This window comes from Malurus melanocephalus, unplaced genomic scaffold (assembly GCF_030028575.1).
Source record: "Malurus melanocephalus ecotype Western Australia unplaced genomic scaffold, MMel_1.1 scaffold_79, whole genome shotgun sequence".
NCBI lineage: Eukaryota > Metazoa > Chordata > Aves > Passeriformes > Maluridae > Malurus > Malurus melanocephalus.
In genome coordinates, this window is record NW_026623311.1 from 878,748 (window position 1) to 895,105 (window position 16,358).

At 40.9% G+C, this 16,358-nt stretch overlaps 1 protein-coding gene and 1 long non-coding RNA gene across 3 annotated transcripts in view; one reads left to right on the forward strand and one right to left on the reverse strand.

Annotated features, from left to right (window-relative positions):
• Window positions 1-7,528, reverse strand: part of NFX1 (nuclear transcription factor, X-box binding 1) — a 71,064-nt gene extending 63,536 nt beyond the window's left edge. The window contains exon 1 of one of the 2 annotated variants that reach the window (XM_057367464.1): window positions 7,445-7,527. In XM_057367464.1, coding sequence (XP_057223447.1) covers window positions 7,445-7,469 — 25 coding nt within the window. In that variant the 5' untranslated portion in view covers window positions 7,470-7,527. Of the gene's footprint in view, window positions 1-7,444 lie in introns of both variants that reach the window. The other variant, XM_057367465.1, reaches the window with a different exon arrangement.
• A 1,693-nt stretch (window positions 7,529-9,221) lies between these two features.
• On the forward strand, window positions 9,222-15,175 carry LOC130574309 (uncharacterized). The gene is made up of 3 exons (XR_008965421.1): window positions 9,222-9,363; window positions 12,334-12,424; window positions 14,722-15,175. It is a non-coding gene; the product is annotated as an uncharacterized LOC130574309 (long non-coding RNA).
• Window positions 15,176-16,358: the final 1,183 nt, after the last annotated feature.

Genomic DNA, 16,358 nt, shown 5'->3' on the forward strand with positions numbered 1-16,358 from the left:
ATACTAACCTTATTTTGAGACAACAGAATGAGAAGACCAGAGAGAGATCTGGCCTCATAACAGCTCGACATTGAGTTAAGAATCAATCTAAACTCAGGTTAAAAAGAGGTAGAGAGGCAGGTGCTGATCTTTCTTTCCAGTACCCAGTGCCAGGAYATGTGCAAAGCTGTGTCCGTTCTGGAGGAAGAGGTGGGGGAGGGACAAGGAAGTGTTCATACTCAACATGAGGAGATATTTCTCTGCCTACAGTGTGGYCAAAACCCGGAATAGGCTTTCCAGAAGGATGGTCCAATATCCCATGTCTGYCAGTGTTCGATGCAATACTTATTAACATGCTTCAACTTTTGGTTACCCCTGAAGTGGTCAGGTCTCGATTCAATGACCATTGCAGGTCCCTTCCAGTTGTTCTATCTCTAGGACTGCAAGCCCTATCAGGCACAAACATTAGGCTTATACATCTAAAAAAATCTGGACTGCATGGAATTTCCCTAGAAACATTCTATAGTACCTATACATAAACTACTATCTATACCTATTTCTCAGCATATGTATCCTGTGCAAAGAACTGCAAAAGTAAAGTTGTCCATTTTACTTTCTACAGATACACTTGCTTTCAGTTTTCCCAGTGTTTTGCCAAGTTTCCTTTCTATCACTAATAAAGAGCTATACAATCACAAACTATGGTCCTTTTATACTATAATGTAAACAGCAGTCATTAAGTATAGACTACTTAAGTTTCACACATTATAATTTGAAAATAGAACACAACCCCATAATTACATGCAAACCTTATTTGAAATAACCCATTTTATTTTCTTTTGTGTACTCTAAAATTTAAAGTCTGATGGATAGCTAAAGTTTAATAAAAAAACTAATAAAAAACTTTAATAAAAGAAGTTTTTCAAAACCAACACAACATGCCTCTAAAAAGTATATTCTATTTTGAATGACCACTGTTTCTTTGGTTAGGAGATGTGGTACATAAAATGAATGGATTAATTACAGATATTGACCTCTCAGCATGGCTTCCAAGAAGTCTAACCATGATTTGAAATGTAAGTGTGGAAGTAATATTTTGAAAGCACTTTACAAATAATCCATTAAGTCTGAAGAAAAAAATGAGAAACCGGGATTACTATATTTAAAAGCACCTGCAAAATATGAATAATTCATCAGGACTTTTTACACAGTTAGATTTCTATTCTTCTTGTCAGCCTCCACATTATGAAGAAAATTTCAGAGTGGTAAATTCTACTAAAACTGATTTCTATCTGCCAAGACAAGAAACTGAAAAATAAATGTACAAGCGTAACAATAAGTAGCTAACACTGGCTGAAATGTTTGCTGACACGTTTACATGTACATACACAAAATTTCAAAGTAAAAAGCATCCTCCAAAGCTAAATTCCAGCCTATAAAATATAGGCTGTGTTTCTATAAAATAAATATAGAAAATCATAGTACCTTTAGAAACAACTTTTATATTGTCTCACTTCTGTGTCTGAGAGTATCATGAAACAGATCTTCCCAGAAGTTATGCTAAGACACATGGTTGGGGGATTTGAGCCAGCACAAGGGCAAGTCCCACCTGACCAACTTAGTGGCTTTCTGTGATGGACCGACTACATCAGTTGACCAGGGAAGGACTGCAGATGTTATTTATCTGGATTTCTGTAAAGCCTTTGACATGGTCTYCCACAACATTAAAACTGGARAGAGATGGGTAGACTGTTAGGCAGATAAGAAATTGGTTGCAAAGTCACATATAGAGAGTAGTGGTCAATGGCTCAGAGTCCTGACTRACATCAGTGACAAGTGGTGTCCCTCAGGGATTTGTACTGCAACCACTCTAATTAAGTAYTTTCATTAATTATATAGTCAAAGGGATACAGTGTACCCTCAGCAAATTTGCAGATGTCACCAAGCTGAGTGGTGCAGCTGACACACCTGAAGGATGAGATGCCATCATAAGGGATCTGGACAAGCTGGAGAAGTGGACCCACAGGAATCTCATAAGGTTCAACAAGACCAAGGGCAATGTGCTGCACCTGGGTCACGACAAACCCCAGCATCAACACAGGCTGGGGGAAGAACAGATCAAGAGCAGTCCTGCTGAGGAGGACTTGGCAGTGCTAGTGGATGAGAGGCTAGACATGATCTGCCAAAACGTGTTCACAGCCCAGAAGACCTACTGTATCCTGGGCTGCATCAAAAGCAGTGCAGCCAGCAGGGCAAATGAATTAATTCACCACTTCTACTCTGCTCTGAGAACACCACACCTGCAGTGCTGCATCCAGCTCTCGGGGCAAGTCTGGAGGAWGCCACCAAAATGGCCGGGAGGATGGACCACATCTCTTGAGGAAAGGCTAAGARAATTGGATTTGTTCAACCTGGAGAAGCAGCTCCAAGTTGACCTAACTGCAACCTTCCAGTAGTAAAAGGGAGACCACAAGAAAAATAGACATTTTACAAAGGAATGTAGTTACAGGACAAGGGGGTTTGGCTTCAAACTGGAAGACAAGAGATTTAGGTTATATATAAAGAAGAAATTCTTTACTGTGACAGTGGTGAGACACTGGAATAGGTTGCCCAAAGAAGTAGTCCCACTCCTGGAAGTGTTCAAGGTTGCACTGAATGGGGCTCTGAACAACAGGCCTAGTCGAAGGTGTCCCTGACCACCACAGGGGGCTTGAAACTAGATTATTGTTAAGGTCCCTTCCAGCCCATCTATGATTCTATGAAGCCAATCTATGATTCTAYGATTTTAACACCCCTAGGAACTTCAGGGCAAATTAGAATGAAACCTATGAAACCTATACGGTTTCATGCCTGCTCTGCCATAACATTACACCCCTTCAGCATTAACTGTTGACAGAGCCAGAATGCTCTGGCAAAGAGTTAATTCTTGTGAACTATTTTTCAGAAAAATAATTTGATAAGGACACATTTAAAAATATGATGCAAATTAATAAGTATTCATCTCATTTTAATAAGAAGCTCATCCTCAAAAACAGCGTTTGTATACTGAGGAACAGTACAGCCAATACCTTAGGTACTTCTTTTAATGAATACATTAAGGTTGGCATTTAAAGGTGCCACCTAAAGACATYATGTCTAAGTGACATATATTAGCACAGTTTCACTGTTTCAGAAAGCTACATTAAATTAGATTTTTAAGAACCATTCAATAATAGACTTTAATTAGTATGAAGTTGATAATTTAAAACAAATACAAAAGAAAAAATATATCTTCACAAAGTCAATCAGAAAAAAACACAACACAGTCCACAGAATAGCCCCTTAGGTATCAGAGTTAATACTTCTTTATTCTTAAAGTTGGGTTAATTTATCTCCTAAGACGGGAAGAACTGATTTCCTTTTGAAATTTCATATCAATACAAAATGAAATGAATGAAACAAACAACACTGATTAGTATCAATCTTTCTGACTGGACTTCAGACATTTTTTAACTGACTGCTTTTTAGTGAGATACCCGTAAATTCAGCCAAATGAATTTGAGTCTTGAGTACTGTATGCATTATGCACAAAGATAGTATCTTGAGTACTGTGCGGCTCCACAATGCCAGAAGGGTATAAAAATATTAGATACCTAAAGGAGGGCAACAAAAATGGAGAAAGGACTAAAGGACATGAGGAGCAGCTGAAAATAATAGCTTTGTTGAGCTTAGAGAAGAGTGAGGGGTGACCATACTGCTGTCTACAGTTTTCTCGTGAGAGGCAGTGGAGAGGGAGTTGCTGATTTCTTCTCCCCAGTGGCCAGCGATAGGACATGAGGGAATGGCTTAAAGCTTAGTCAAGGAAAGATCAGACTGGACAGCATCAGGAAAAACTTAAGAGGGTGGTCAAGTAACGGAAAAAGCTTTAAAGGGAAGTGGTCATGACCTCAAGCTTTTCGGTACTCAGTGTTTTAATAATGTACTTAGACAYCTGATTTAATTTTTAGATTGCCCTGTGTGATGTCACAAATTTGACTCAATGACCCTTGTGAGTACCTTCCAACTCAGAATATTCTATGAATAGTTGTTCTATCTATATACTCTCACTGTAAGACTAATTTAAGGACTGATGTTTGCAGTTTTAAAGCAATCAAATAATCTATTCTTTCACCTAAAGATAGATGACAGTAAAATGTGCACACAACAATCTATTTGTGTCAGCATTACATATATCCAAAGAAGAGATGACTCAGTCAGTTGCACACGAAGAACAAGATACATGGAAGAAAAAAAAAACAAGGAATGGTGCATTATGGAAATCTTAGGCTTTCCCATAGCACTGGAAGCTTTAGGCCAGACTCTCAAGCTTATACTTTCTGTTTTCTCTGATCACTTTATACATACACCTTCAGTATCTTAYCATTTTCAAAGATGACACAGATTTAAAAAACGTTCAATTTCTTCCTAAACAGGAGTTACATTGTTTCAGGCTTAACGACGCAAGCAGTGCAACCCATTTCCAGGCAAAACAACCTACATGCCGAAAACTCATTTAGTTCAACTGCTTTAGCTCATCTTCCTATCATTCTTGCCAGAAATTATTAGAGAATAACACACAAAATCATCATTACCATAGAATCATAGAATGGCTCATTTTGAGTCCTCTAGTGATCATCTCGTCCAAAAAAAAAAATGCCCAAAAAGCGTCAGTTGCCTGTAACTTGTCCAGCTGGATTCTGAGTATCTCCAAGGAGAGAGAGRCCATGACCTCTCTGACCAACCACTTCCAGTGTATTACCATTATCACAGTAAGATGGTTTTCCCTTGTATTCAGCAGGAATTTTGTATGTTTTGTACTTGTGGACTCTTGTCCTTTAATTTAATACCACTAAGAAGAATTTGGCTCTATTCTTTATTCCCACCCTTTCAGTATTCGTACATAGCACTAAGATCACTCAGACTTCTTAAGACTAAGTAGTTCCAGCTCTCTCTACCTCTCCTCATGTAAGGGATGCTGCAATTCCTTTATTATCTTCATGGCGCTTTGCCGAACTCAGTCCCGTGTGTAAATGTCATCCTTGTACACATGGAGCTCAAAACTGGACAGAGTGCTCCAGGGGTGGTCTCATCTCACTATTTCTGTAAAGCTATTTTCCAGCTAGTTAGTCCCCTATATATGTATTTGTGCGTAGTGCTATATTATTGTCTTGTTATGCTATTGACCAGTTTTGTGCCCAATTCAGTACATTCATACTTTAAATGGAACATGAAGTTTTAGTCAGCCCATTTCAAGATGACATGGGAGAGAATTCAAAAGTAGAACTTCATSGTAAGTAGTTTCATCATCCTAACAGAAGGACCTACTACAGAATGGATTTTGCATAAGGAAAGCAAATATATTTTTAAGTTTCCACTTCCCTCTTCCCACTTACAGTGGGCTACTCAATGCTTTACAGCAATTCCCTGATTATCCTCAGCTTAATGATGCATTAATGATGCACCCAGCTGTCATTGTGATAGCAAAAACCCAAACCTACATTCAACAGCAATTACWGCAACTGATAGAAAAAATCCATTAACGGCTATTAAATGCAATACACTTGTCCCTTCTAGGTGCACARGGACAGAAACTAGAAAGATATATCAATGTGGACAATTACAATTGCCTTGCTGTTTATATTTTTATTCTTTGTTTTTATAGTAATTTCCTGGGTCTCAATAATTGTTCATTACTGACAAAATATCCTGGATGTGCCGCATATCTGCAGTGGCGCAAAACTGTCTCTCTTCAATTCTCTATTATACCCTGAGAGCAAAAACATCTTTCAGTTTCAAGCTTTCAAAATCAGACACTTGCACTGTCCATGAAGTTGCAGGGAAAAACCCAGCTTCCATTACAATATTGCACAGGTACAATTCAAAACTTACCTATGAGATTTTTGTTGAGAGCACAGTAAGTATTAACACAAAAATTAATCAACTTCAGAACTTAATGCCAAGTAACAATGTCAGTGTTATCTTAAGCATTATAAGGCAAGTGTAGAAATGGTGYCCCATCCAGACTAATCTATTGCTATTCAGCAATTTTTAGCCCAGTATACCTAAGACTCTTCATTCCCATACTACACAAAACATTTCACAGAGTTCTCTTGCAGCCTGACAGCATGAAAGATAAACAGACAAGAAGAAATTTGACTGTACCAGCTTTACTGAAGCTATCAGTGCTCTCTGAACCATGTCCCAGGTCATTTTACTTCCCACAATGCAGTCTGTGGACCCATTCTCATACCACCGAAAAATGAACTCAAGTAACTTTTCCATCATAATAGCCAGGCTGCCAAGAACAGGGGATGCTATTAAAGACACTGGCTATTGATAATCTAAATTAACATCAGGATGCTGCAAAAACAGAGAATGATACTTTCTTCTTCACCCAAGACACAAAAGTCCAGGATGCTCCCTGACAGAAATCCAACGACTCTATGAAAAATTAAATTAGTTAACTCATCAGTTGACTTCAGTGTGATATTGGTTACCAGAGAAGGTTTACATAGACTACAATAAAGAGACATGATGAAAAAGCTAAGTATCATTAATTACTCTCAGCAATTGTGTTATTTCTAGATATTTACTCATGACACAATTACAATAAGGGCTCTTCTATGTTAAGTGCCTGTAATACAGGACAAATCATTAAATTCAAGGCTGAAATGTCGATCTTGAAAGGTTTGCTCCCCCCTCTTAAGCAACCACAACCAATAAAACTAAAGTTATTTTGAACTCGCATCATACAGGTAAACAGGGCAAAACAAACAAAAGAACTGTTTTCTTGCGAGACAGACAATCTTTGTCTAGGTCGTTAGTGTCCCTAAGACGCTCACCATCCGTGAGCCCCCGCCTAGATCCCGCTGGGCACGTACTACCTGCTCTAAGACGTAACCTCCTGCATGTCTAAGACTTCTACTCACAGATCCCTTTGAAACGCCTCAAAAAGCCGCGGTTTGACAGCAACTCGTGGGCCTGGGATAGTCATTGCCACTGCTCTATACGGCCAGCCTGAAATCTGAGGTGCAAGGAAACACCTTGCAGAGCTGCCACCAAGGTGGCAGAGAACAGTCAGGATTTCCAGTAACCAAGCTCTTCTTTATTTATTTTTCTCTGGCGTCACYATTCGTTTGTCAGATACCAGTCCTTCCTCCTCCGAGTCCTCAGGAGAGCCCGGCCATCTTGAGCGCCACAGGCGCTGCCAAGTCGCGGCGGGCGGAGGCGGAGCAGCCGCAACAGGTGGTGCCGCAGCCCGCACCCTCCGACGAGCCAGCGTCTGGGACGACCACCACAGCGCGACTTTCTGCCCGCTGGATCGCTAGGGAGCGATGACTGCTCCTCCCTTTCACTGGGCCCACCCCATCTGGCAGTCACCCTCCTCAGTCCCCCCTCCCCCGGCCCGGCCCGGCCCGGCCCGGCCCAGCCCGGCAGCCGCGCTCACCTGTGCCGGGCCGTGCCTCCGCCATGCCAGCAGCGGCCCCACTTCCCGGTCCAGCGTCCCAGCTGCCGCGCACGCGCACGGCTCGCGCACGCGCCGCCAACTGAACCTGTCTGTCCGCGCGCAGGCGCACTGGAGCCGCATGCGGGAGAGCGCAACAGCGCGTGAAGCGGAAGGGGCGGAGCTGGGCCGGGCCATGGCCAGAGGTGCGGTCACTGCGCCCGGCCGGGGCCTCGGGTTATATGGACCTGCGTGTTCAGTGTCCTTAAAGAGGTGGAAATCAGGCATCTTGTTTGATACGGCAAAGGAGGAAGAAGGAAAGCTAACAGCGAGAAAGAAATGCTAGCGCTGGCAATAAGTTTACCATTTGGTTGGCAATCGGCTTGCTTCCAGCCTTTCGGTGACCGACTGAGAGGACCAAGAGCAGGAGGGTGGGTAGAGGATAGCTCGTCCCTGTCTCAGTGTATAAAAGAGGTGCTTTCTCTAGGCACAGRAAGCAGGGATGTGTCATCAAGCTATCCATTGCATCCTGCAAGCACTGTTTGAAGGAGGTGGCAGAGACATACAAAAAGCCCACACAAGRATTCCCATACTACAGCTGGTGCTGCAGACAAATCCTATGCACCAGCTACAAATACTCCACAAGAGCTGCATGATGCATCATACTGCGGGTTTCAGCACCAGTGTTTAACAATTGTATGATTCACACCTTCCTGCAGAGGTTTGCAGTGCCATGGTTACAGTACATGTACTGAAGAGCTCAGAGCCCTTACAGAGCTGCTGATCTTGTCTGAGATTGCAGAGTAAGTTCATCGTTCTATAACAGCAATTCTGAAGAACGACACCTCAGGAGCACTGCTGCACACAGCCTTTCTGCATTTTGACCTCCACACCCTCCTARTGAAATTCTCCATTCAAAGTTCCACTTGCTGCATAGTTCAGCTGCTCACAGTGGGCAAAGTTCATGGCTTCAAAGCCCTTAAAGAACTAGTGGGTTTATTGCAGAAACACTAGGTACTGAAATGCCCCCCAGACTCCTATCATTGCTGCAAAGGAAGCTTGCAAACTAGTAAGGCAACAGTCTTATGAAGATGCTACATGTTTTGCCATGCATAAGGTTGCAAAGAAAAGGTATGTGTCATTGACATCGTTTCAGAGATGATGTATGGTTTTCCTGCTGCTGTCAAACTTGCATCAGTCCTCTAGTTCCCATAGACTTCTCTGTTGCTACTGTAAAGATATGACCATAATATTCACTTAGAACTACTACAAAATTTCAACACAAGACTGCCACTTCAGTATCCACTTCTCTTGTCAACTCATTTTGTTATCACTGAGAAACTAGTTGCTGTCTGGAAAGCACTAAGATTTTCCTGKATATTCTGCTGTACAATTGCTAATTATCAGGTCTGTAGGGCTTTCCTTTTTTCCCTCATTCCTCTTTTAATCTAAACTGTTCTGCTTTTTTTTTTTCCTATTTTAAATTTGCGTTGGGTCAATTCCAGCCATTTCTGATAGTCTTAACTTAATTGCCCAGAATTTCTCTACAGGCATGTGATTTTATTTTCTTCTTTAGTTTGACCAAAATAGTCTTTTTATATTTTCCTCATSATTTCTTCTTTTGAGTTCAGGGATAGTGGAAAGGATCTCCCCGCTGTATCATACATGCGCTCTTAAAACATATCTTTTGTTTCTACTTTGAATATTATGCTTGAATATTCATCTTCCCATCCTTTTGCCTTTTATCACCCATTTTTTTGCTCAGAAAGCTGCTTTTTTTTCATCTGAACAGTATGACTGTCAGGATGTAGCTGGGACATACTGCTCCATGTGGAAGGTAGACCTGGGAGCTAAGAGTCAGCAAATTCCATCATACCTAARCAAGAAGAGCAAAGCAGGTTCACCAACAGTCCAGGCAACAGGTAAGGTTGCCATGTAAGCCTGTAGTGACTGGGCAGCTCAAGACRGAAGTCAAGCCAGTGGGTAAGAATCAGAGAGGTTAGGCACAAGCATATTTGCAACATAGTTCAGGCAGAAAGAAAGAGAGCAGCTGTTTTAAAGTGGTGGGAGAAATAACAAGAGGCTGKCACCCTTTGAAATTGATGCTAAGCTCATCCAGACAAGCACCCAGAGTGGGGGGARGGGACATGGGAGAGATGTACTCAGGGCCCTTACAGACATCACTCCTATATGCTGCAAGGATGATAGTAAACTGCCTTGCCTTCAAGGGAGAGAGGGAGATGAGGTAGGCAAGCAGAAGGAAGGAAAATGCTAGCCTGGGTCTGTGTCAGCATGCATGCCAAGGAGGACAAATCTCTAATAGAAACATATTCACACCTGAACTGGCATCATGGTRTAGTAACTTTTAAGAACCAGTCAGCCCTAGTGCTCAGCCTGACTRCTCAGGACATATCTTGATGTAAAGACAGCTAGATTGTCATAATGAGGAAGATGAAATGGAAAACAGCCAATAAACTACAAGTCTAGATGTTCAGTRTGAGTCTCCTGCACACACACAATACCCTTTTGTGCAAAGGATTTCCTAGAGTTCCTGATTTTTAAAGAACCTGTTTCTCTGTATTTCCAAATGCCATTGGGGTTACAATCCCTGCAGCCAGAAGCAGTAATTTAATACAGTACTGTGTATACTTCCAGAAAGGCAAGAGAGTTATAAGGTGCTSTAGGTGCAGTCAATTGCAGCACATAGCGATCTCTCTCTTTTGTCCTTTCCTTGCTTACATAAAGCCCCTATGGACAAGCAAAAAARAAGTCATCCACCAATATCTGCTTTCATTTGATAAAATGCCTGTTGCTGGGGACAACTTTTTAGAAGCATCCTTCCAAAAGCTATATTTGGACATAAAATTGAAAATAGAATCTGAAATTGTGACAGATGAAAAGTAAACCACACCATGAGACCATCTGAAAGGATTTGAGGAACAACTTGCATAAGGCATAAAATCTAATAATAAATCCCCTTTCAAACACTTCAAGCTCTGGCTCTCTGCCTGACAGACTGCAGCACCAGGAAAATTAAAAGCAATTTAAAAGAGCATAGAGAGAAAATAACAGAAAATCTAAATTAATTCTTTATATTTGTATTCACTACATTAGAGGTGGATGAGATTCCCTAATCAGCTCTTCTTTTTGATGAGGGGACACAGTAGGGCTTATGTCTCGAAAGATTCCATATATGTTATGGAACATATATGGAAAAYTAATAATAATGAATCACCAGGATCAGATAGTATATAACCAGCAATTCTAAAAGAATTCAAGAGTGAACTACAAACTGCCCTGAAAAACTTCCAGGGTATAACTGATTTGGTAGCAGAAGACAGGATTGTGTCAGCCACAGCTGACATTTGAAAGCTGATTTTAAAAGAATGCCATAAGAAATCTCAAAAAGTACAGTCCTGMTGTCCATAGCAGGCAATTTCATGGAAACTGTAAAATAGATTAGAATTGGTGAGCATATGCATAAAGATGTTGTAATAGGGATGAGTCAAAAGAGCTTTTGTAAAGGGAAGAATCGCCTCACAACCTCACTGAAGTATTTATTAGTCCCTTGTGGCTAAAAGAGATAGATCCTGGAATCCTGACCATGGATTTCTGGAAGGTCTGTCATCAGATCTTAAAAGTTACACTGCTAATAGATAAATAATTTCAGGGTAAATAACTGAATGAAAGATAGTAAGTAAGACAGTTAGTAGTCCTTTTTCACATGAAAAGGTGGTCATCAGTAGAGTCCCACAAGGAAGTGTTTTGGAACCTGATCTGTGCAACATATTTCTCAAGGATCTGGAAATGGTAGGCTCAGAGTCTGCTGACAATAGAGTGTTATTTAGGGAAATATGGCAGGCTGAGAAGAACTGCTAGCAGAAKAGTCCTTGGATACTGGATATATGGGCAAAAAATGGAATTTAGAGAAGCTCAGTGTAAACCAAGGCATGTGGGGAGAAACCCTCCTACCTTCACATTTAACAGGAAGAGCCCTGACCTGTTACAAGACAGRTATTTGTGTGAAAATGTCTTATCTATGCTCAGTAGTGTGAAAAAAAGCAAATAAAATTATTAAACTTTGCTAAGAAAGGAATAAAAAAGAAGTAGAGATAACACAAGACAGTGTATAAATTGATAAATATTATACACAAACTTAGGTCCTCCTTCTCAGAGGACAAAGGAATGGGGAAAGGATTTTAAGAGGTGCCATRGAATTAAAGATCATTTAGAGTCCTGGCCAGGAAGCAGTGACAGAGAGTAAAATGTAAAAAAATGAAGAAGTTAAACTGCAGTTAAACTACCAAACTATTTTGAAGCTGAAAACCATAATTGTAGGGTASTAATAACATGGTACTAGTAACAGAATGACACTCACCTGCCTCTCATGGGACTGTCCCATGTGGATGTGGCCTTCCCGGGAYGTGGAGGAGTTTACAACTGAGCCAKTTTGTGTAAGGGAGGATGGGTKTTAAYTCTCYCTGATTAGAGGTTATGCCACACACCCAAAACTCTCCTTCTCCATCCTTGGTTGGAAGTATATACGTACCTGGCCTCAGGAAATAAGTCTGTTGGCTATGGCCTCCCCACCTGAAACCCAGCCAGAGCTGATTTTCAGGACAGCTGYTGGGTCTGGCTTTCTYTGTAGATATATTCTTCTCCCTCAGCCTTGCTTATTTCTTCCCAGACCTGAGATAATTGGACAATAGTGTCACCTTTATCTTCTCAGGTTTCCTTTAGGTGGCTTAACTCACAGTCCAGAGTTCCAGTCAAGAGGCATATTCAGGAAGGGGTGGGCTTTGGAGGTGGCAGTTCCTTTATACAGTTTTGCCATAATGGACAAAAATTCCTTCATAACAATGTTTAAGTCACAACTTCTGATTTGCTCGCAGCGGGCAACCTATTTTGAGTGAAGAATTTAGCTACAAACTTTATCTAGCTACAAAGTTTCTGAGCATCCATAGTTCTACCTGGAAAATCTGGGTGAGTAGTATTATGTACTGCCGAGATCCCCGTTATGAACACAAAGCATCTCCAATGTCCATGCAAAATCCAACTTATTTGGCTTACCATGTACATCTTCTTCAGTTAACTACACTTCTAACCAGCACACAAGGCACTTGCACCATTGCATCTGTCACATGTACAGACAAGCTGACATGTAGTAGATCTAGCAAAGAATAGTCACATGCCTGTGATTTCTAGTCAGCTTTTCCTACTTTATGTAATTTCAAGGAAAAGAAGRATTCTACCAATGTTGCATCACAGAATTTACTTAATTTTACAATAAGGTTGAGGGTTTTTTTCAATAAATACCTTAAAGTTTAACCATGAGAAATTTTAAATAGATCATTGTAACCAATACTCTCTCCCTCCTCTATCACATAAACCAAGTAAAAGTAACCAAGCTTGCAGTAAAAYTGTAAGGAGGACCATGCCAGATAATTTACTGTGGAAGGCTGGCTAGCTGAGAAGGGTCACGTAGACATGTTACACCTTAGCGAGATGGAAAAATACAAGTATCGCACTCAGCTAGAATAATTGCTGAGATTGTGTGAACAATTCTTCTGAAGCAATAAGAAAGCAATGCAAGGACATCATGTTTTTAAGCYRCTGGAAACTCCCTACAAGATACTTGTGTTAGTTAGCCCTGGGAAAAAKTGGAAGTAGATAAGGGAAATTGGTAAGTGAATCATTAAAGGTGGAGTTGACGTTTAGGACGTGGACCTATGARATATATGTATTACAGAATATGTATGAGCTAATTATGTRYGCTATAAAACTTAGACATTGTTTGCAATAAATGGAAGCTCGCTTATAACTCATATTGAGTGGTCCGAGTCTTCCCTTCTGYGACAATTTACCACTTGTATGTTCTCCTGATAGTGAGAAGAGGCGCTAAGAATACTTCAGAAATTACACATAAAAAAATCTTTGATGTCATGGTAACAGAAAGAAGAGTTATTTTCACAATCAAAAGAGAGTGTACCTCTAAACTGATTGGTAGCAATGATGAGTGGCAACAGAGCTGTTTTCCAATATCCAAAGAAGAGAGGAAAAGAAAAGATCTTAATAAAAGGTATKGCAGTATTGAAGAAATATGCACAGAACACTCAGAAAATATGGTAATGAAGGAAAAAGTTGGAGAAGGGAGATAAAAATATGACATGTCATTTGCACCCTGAACTAGGTGTTGACTCACACAGGTTCCTACACAATGTCCGTGAGGACTATTGGAAACRGAAGCTTTTTGTGTCCTGTAGTACACTAACTTGAAAAAACTCCCATATATTTCTTTTCAACAGTGAGTACTATGCAGTGATAACCCAGCAGATGTGTTCAACTGGTGTGTCTGGATTTATATTAGAGGAAAAATCCAAAAGAGCAGTGGAAAATTTAGCAGARAAGCAAAAATTAGCTTATTCTGTGTCAAATTTGTTTCCCTGTAATTGTGTCAATTTATGTAACAGAAACTGCAGAATGTGTGTGTGTGTGTGTGTGTCTGTGTGTCTGTGTATGTGTGTGTACATATCTGTATTAAGAGGGAGAGAGAGAAGAGAAAGAAAGAGAAAAGTAAAATAGGAAAACCTTTGGTTATACCAGAAAGCTGAATATAAATGGCTCCTCTATGACTAACCACAAGTGATCATACAGCTGGCAGCCCAGTTAAGGAGGATTTCTTAAGGGTCAACACTGAGGCTGACACTGTTTAATATCATCGCCAATGACCTTGAAAAGGGGACAGAAGGACACTGAGCAAGTTGGCGTGACACAAAATTGCAGGGAGCACATGATATGCAAAGGCAGGCCTGTCCTTCACATTGRCCTTGACAAGCAGGAAGAATGGTCTACTAGGGGCCTCATAATATATGAGGGGGAGRGGCTGATCTAATTGGGTTTATCCAGCCAAGAGAAGAGAAGCCTAAATCTGATTGCTGTCTTCAACCATCTACATTGGTTTATAGAGAAAAATAAGCYAAGCCGCTCTCTGAGATACCCAGTAAGAGGTAACAAACTCAWACTAAAACAACAGAAATTCTGACTGGAGAGGAGAAAAAGATTCTTCACTTTCAGAACAGTTATGCAGATTGGCCAATGTCCTTCATAAYCCAAAATGTAATTGCATTCCATATCTATCTGTTCTATGCCAAAAACTGTTACTGTCTCTTTAAGATCTGGTGTCCAGAAACGGAACCACAGAGATTGATGGGTGCCAGGGTCTTTTAAAGTCTGGGGTACTAAAGCAGAAGCTCTATTGCCTTTCTTTTTCATTCTTGCAGGGAAACTGAGATGGTGCAAGGCAGAAACCTTTTTTTGTCTCTCTCCAGGCCCTTGAGGAGGTTGCTTTAGACAGGTCTCTAAGTAGCAACCAGCTTGCAGTTCTTYGGTGCTCAGTGGTCCACTTTCTTCTCCCCATTCCTCCCGTTCGGGACAGTGACTGGTGACAGCAGCACTGACACTGGCTGAGTACAGCAGGTGGCAGGAGGAGGCAGTGAGCAGCTGCATTGACCTCACACACACACATACAYTGGTGCCCGAAAAGGCTAGAAATAAAACCSCATAGACCRGTGTCTATAKAGCAGGTATTTGTTTATTGCAGCGCTGTGTAGCACTGGGGGTGAGGGGATCCCTCCTCCTAACCCACCTGCCTTYGCTTAAAATTGGCATGTATTTATACAGTAAGTATTGCATAACATTATCATCATCACTATGCCCACCACCATATRTGGGTTCAGARATRYATGATATCACAGTTCTGCAATATGCCTGCATCATCCTCAGTTCAGTGGCTGTGGGGGTCTACCACTAATGAGAGACGATCCTCTTCATCATGGTGGACTTTTCACCTTTGTCTTCAGGGCATGCACGGTTGTGATATTCATGTTGGTTTTTTTCCCAGTCTTCCAGGTCTTAATATTCAATTTTTCAGCTGTCTTGTGCACTCATTAGTGCTCTCTACTGTTGCTTACTATAGCATCTACCWGTCTACTTCTACAGAACTTTTTTGATTTATGCTTCTTGGTGATTCTACTTTGTCCAGGCACTAATCCAGCTGGCAGGATTACATCCAGCTGGTACACTGTATGTTGCTAATACGCTATATAAAAACTTAAAAGCAATATATGAAAAGGCTATTGTGATAAGATATTGAAAGCTGTTAACAATGTATATTGATAATATGTAAAAAAGTTTATATAAAGTTTTCAATCAATAGGCCTCACAAGCATGTTGTAACTTAGACTTATACCATAGGTATCAACACACAATTTCACAGTCACCAAAAGAAAGGAGGGCAGCTGACACCATAGGGCCAGAGCTCCCTAGGCAATGCCAGCATACCCCGTCTGCCACCAGAACTGCTTCAAAGGCTCCTACCTTCTTGTTTTTTGTTCCAGGGGAAGGTTGAGCTGAGCAGGATTTGTCCGTTATCTTTGCCTCTCAGACTATATGGTTGTCTGCAGAGGATCTGTCTTTGGGGATGGGTTTGTCTTCCATTTCTGTCTTTGTCTCTCAGACCACAAGATCATTTGTGGAGGGTGTTATCTTGGGAGTGTGTTCTCTGCCATTTTGTTTCTCTATGTTTCCAGGAAGTCCATGAGATTCAGCAACTTTGCATCTAGTGATCATCACCATTATTTTTGCCAGTTACTGTTTCATTTTTGAGTAAACTTATTTTTTCACTTACATCTTCCCACATTCATCTCTTCTGGTGAAAGGGGGAGTTGYTAAAACTAAAAGGGGAGGTACCTCATTTTGGAGTGTCTGCCTGTTAAGTTGTGTTAAAGACAGTCAGAGATGGTAGGATCTATGCCCTTGAAGAAGGAAAAAAAAAACACCTGGACAGGACCTTGTGCAACCTTATGAAAGGAATGAGAGGGAGATGTCTTTACAAATGTGAGGAAAATTAATCCACAAA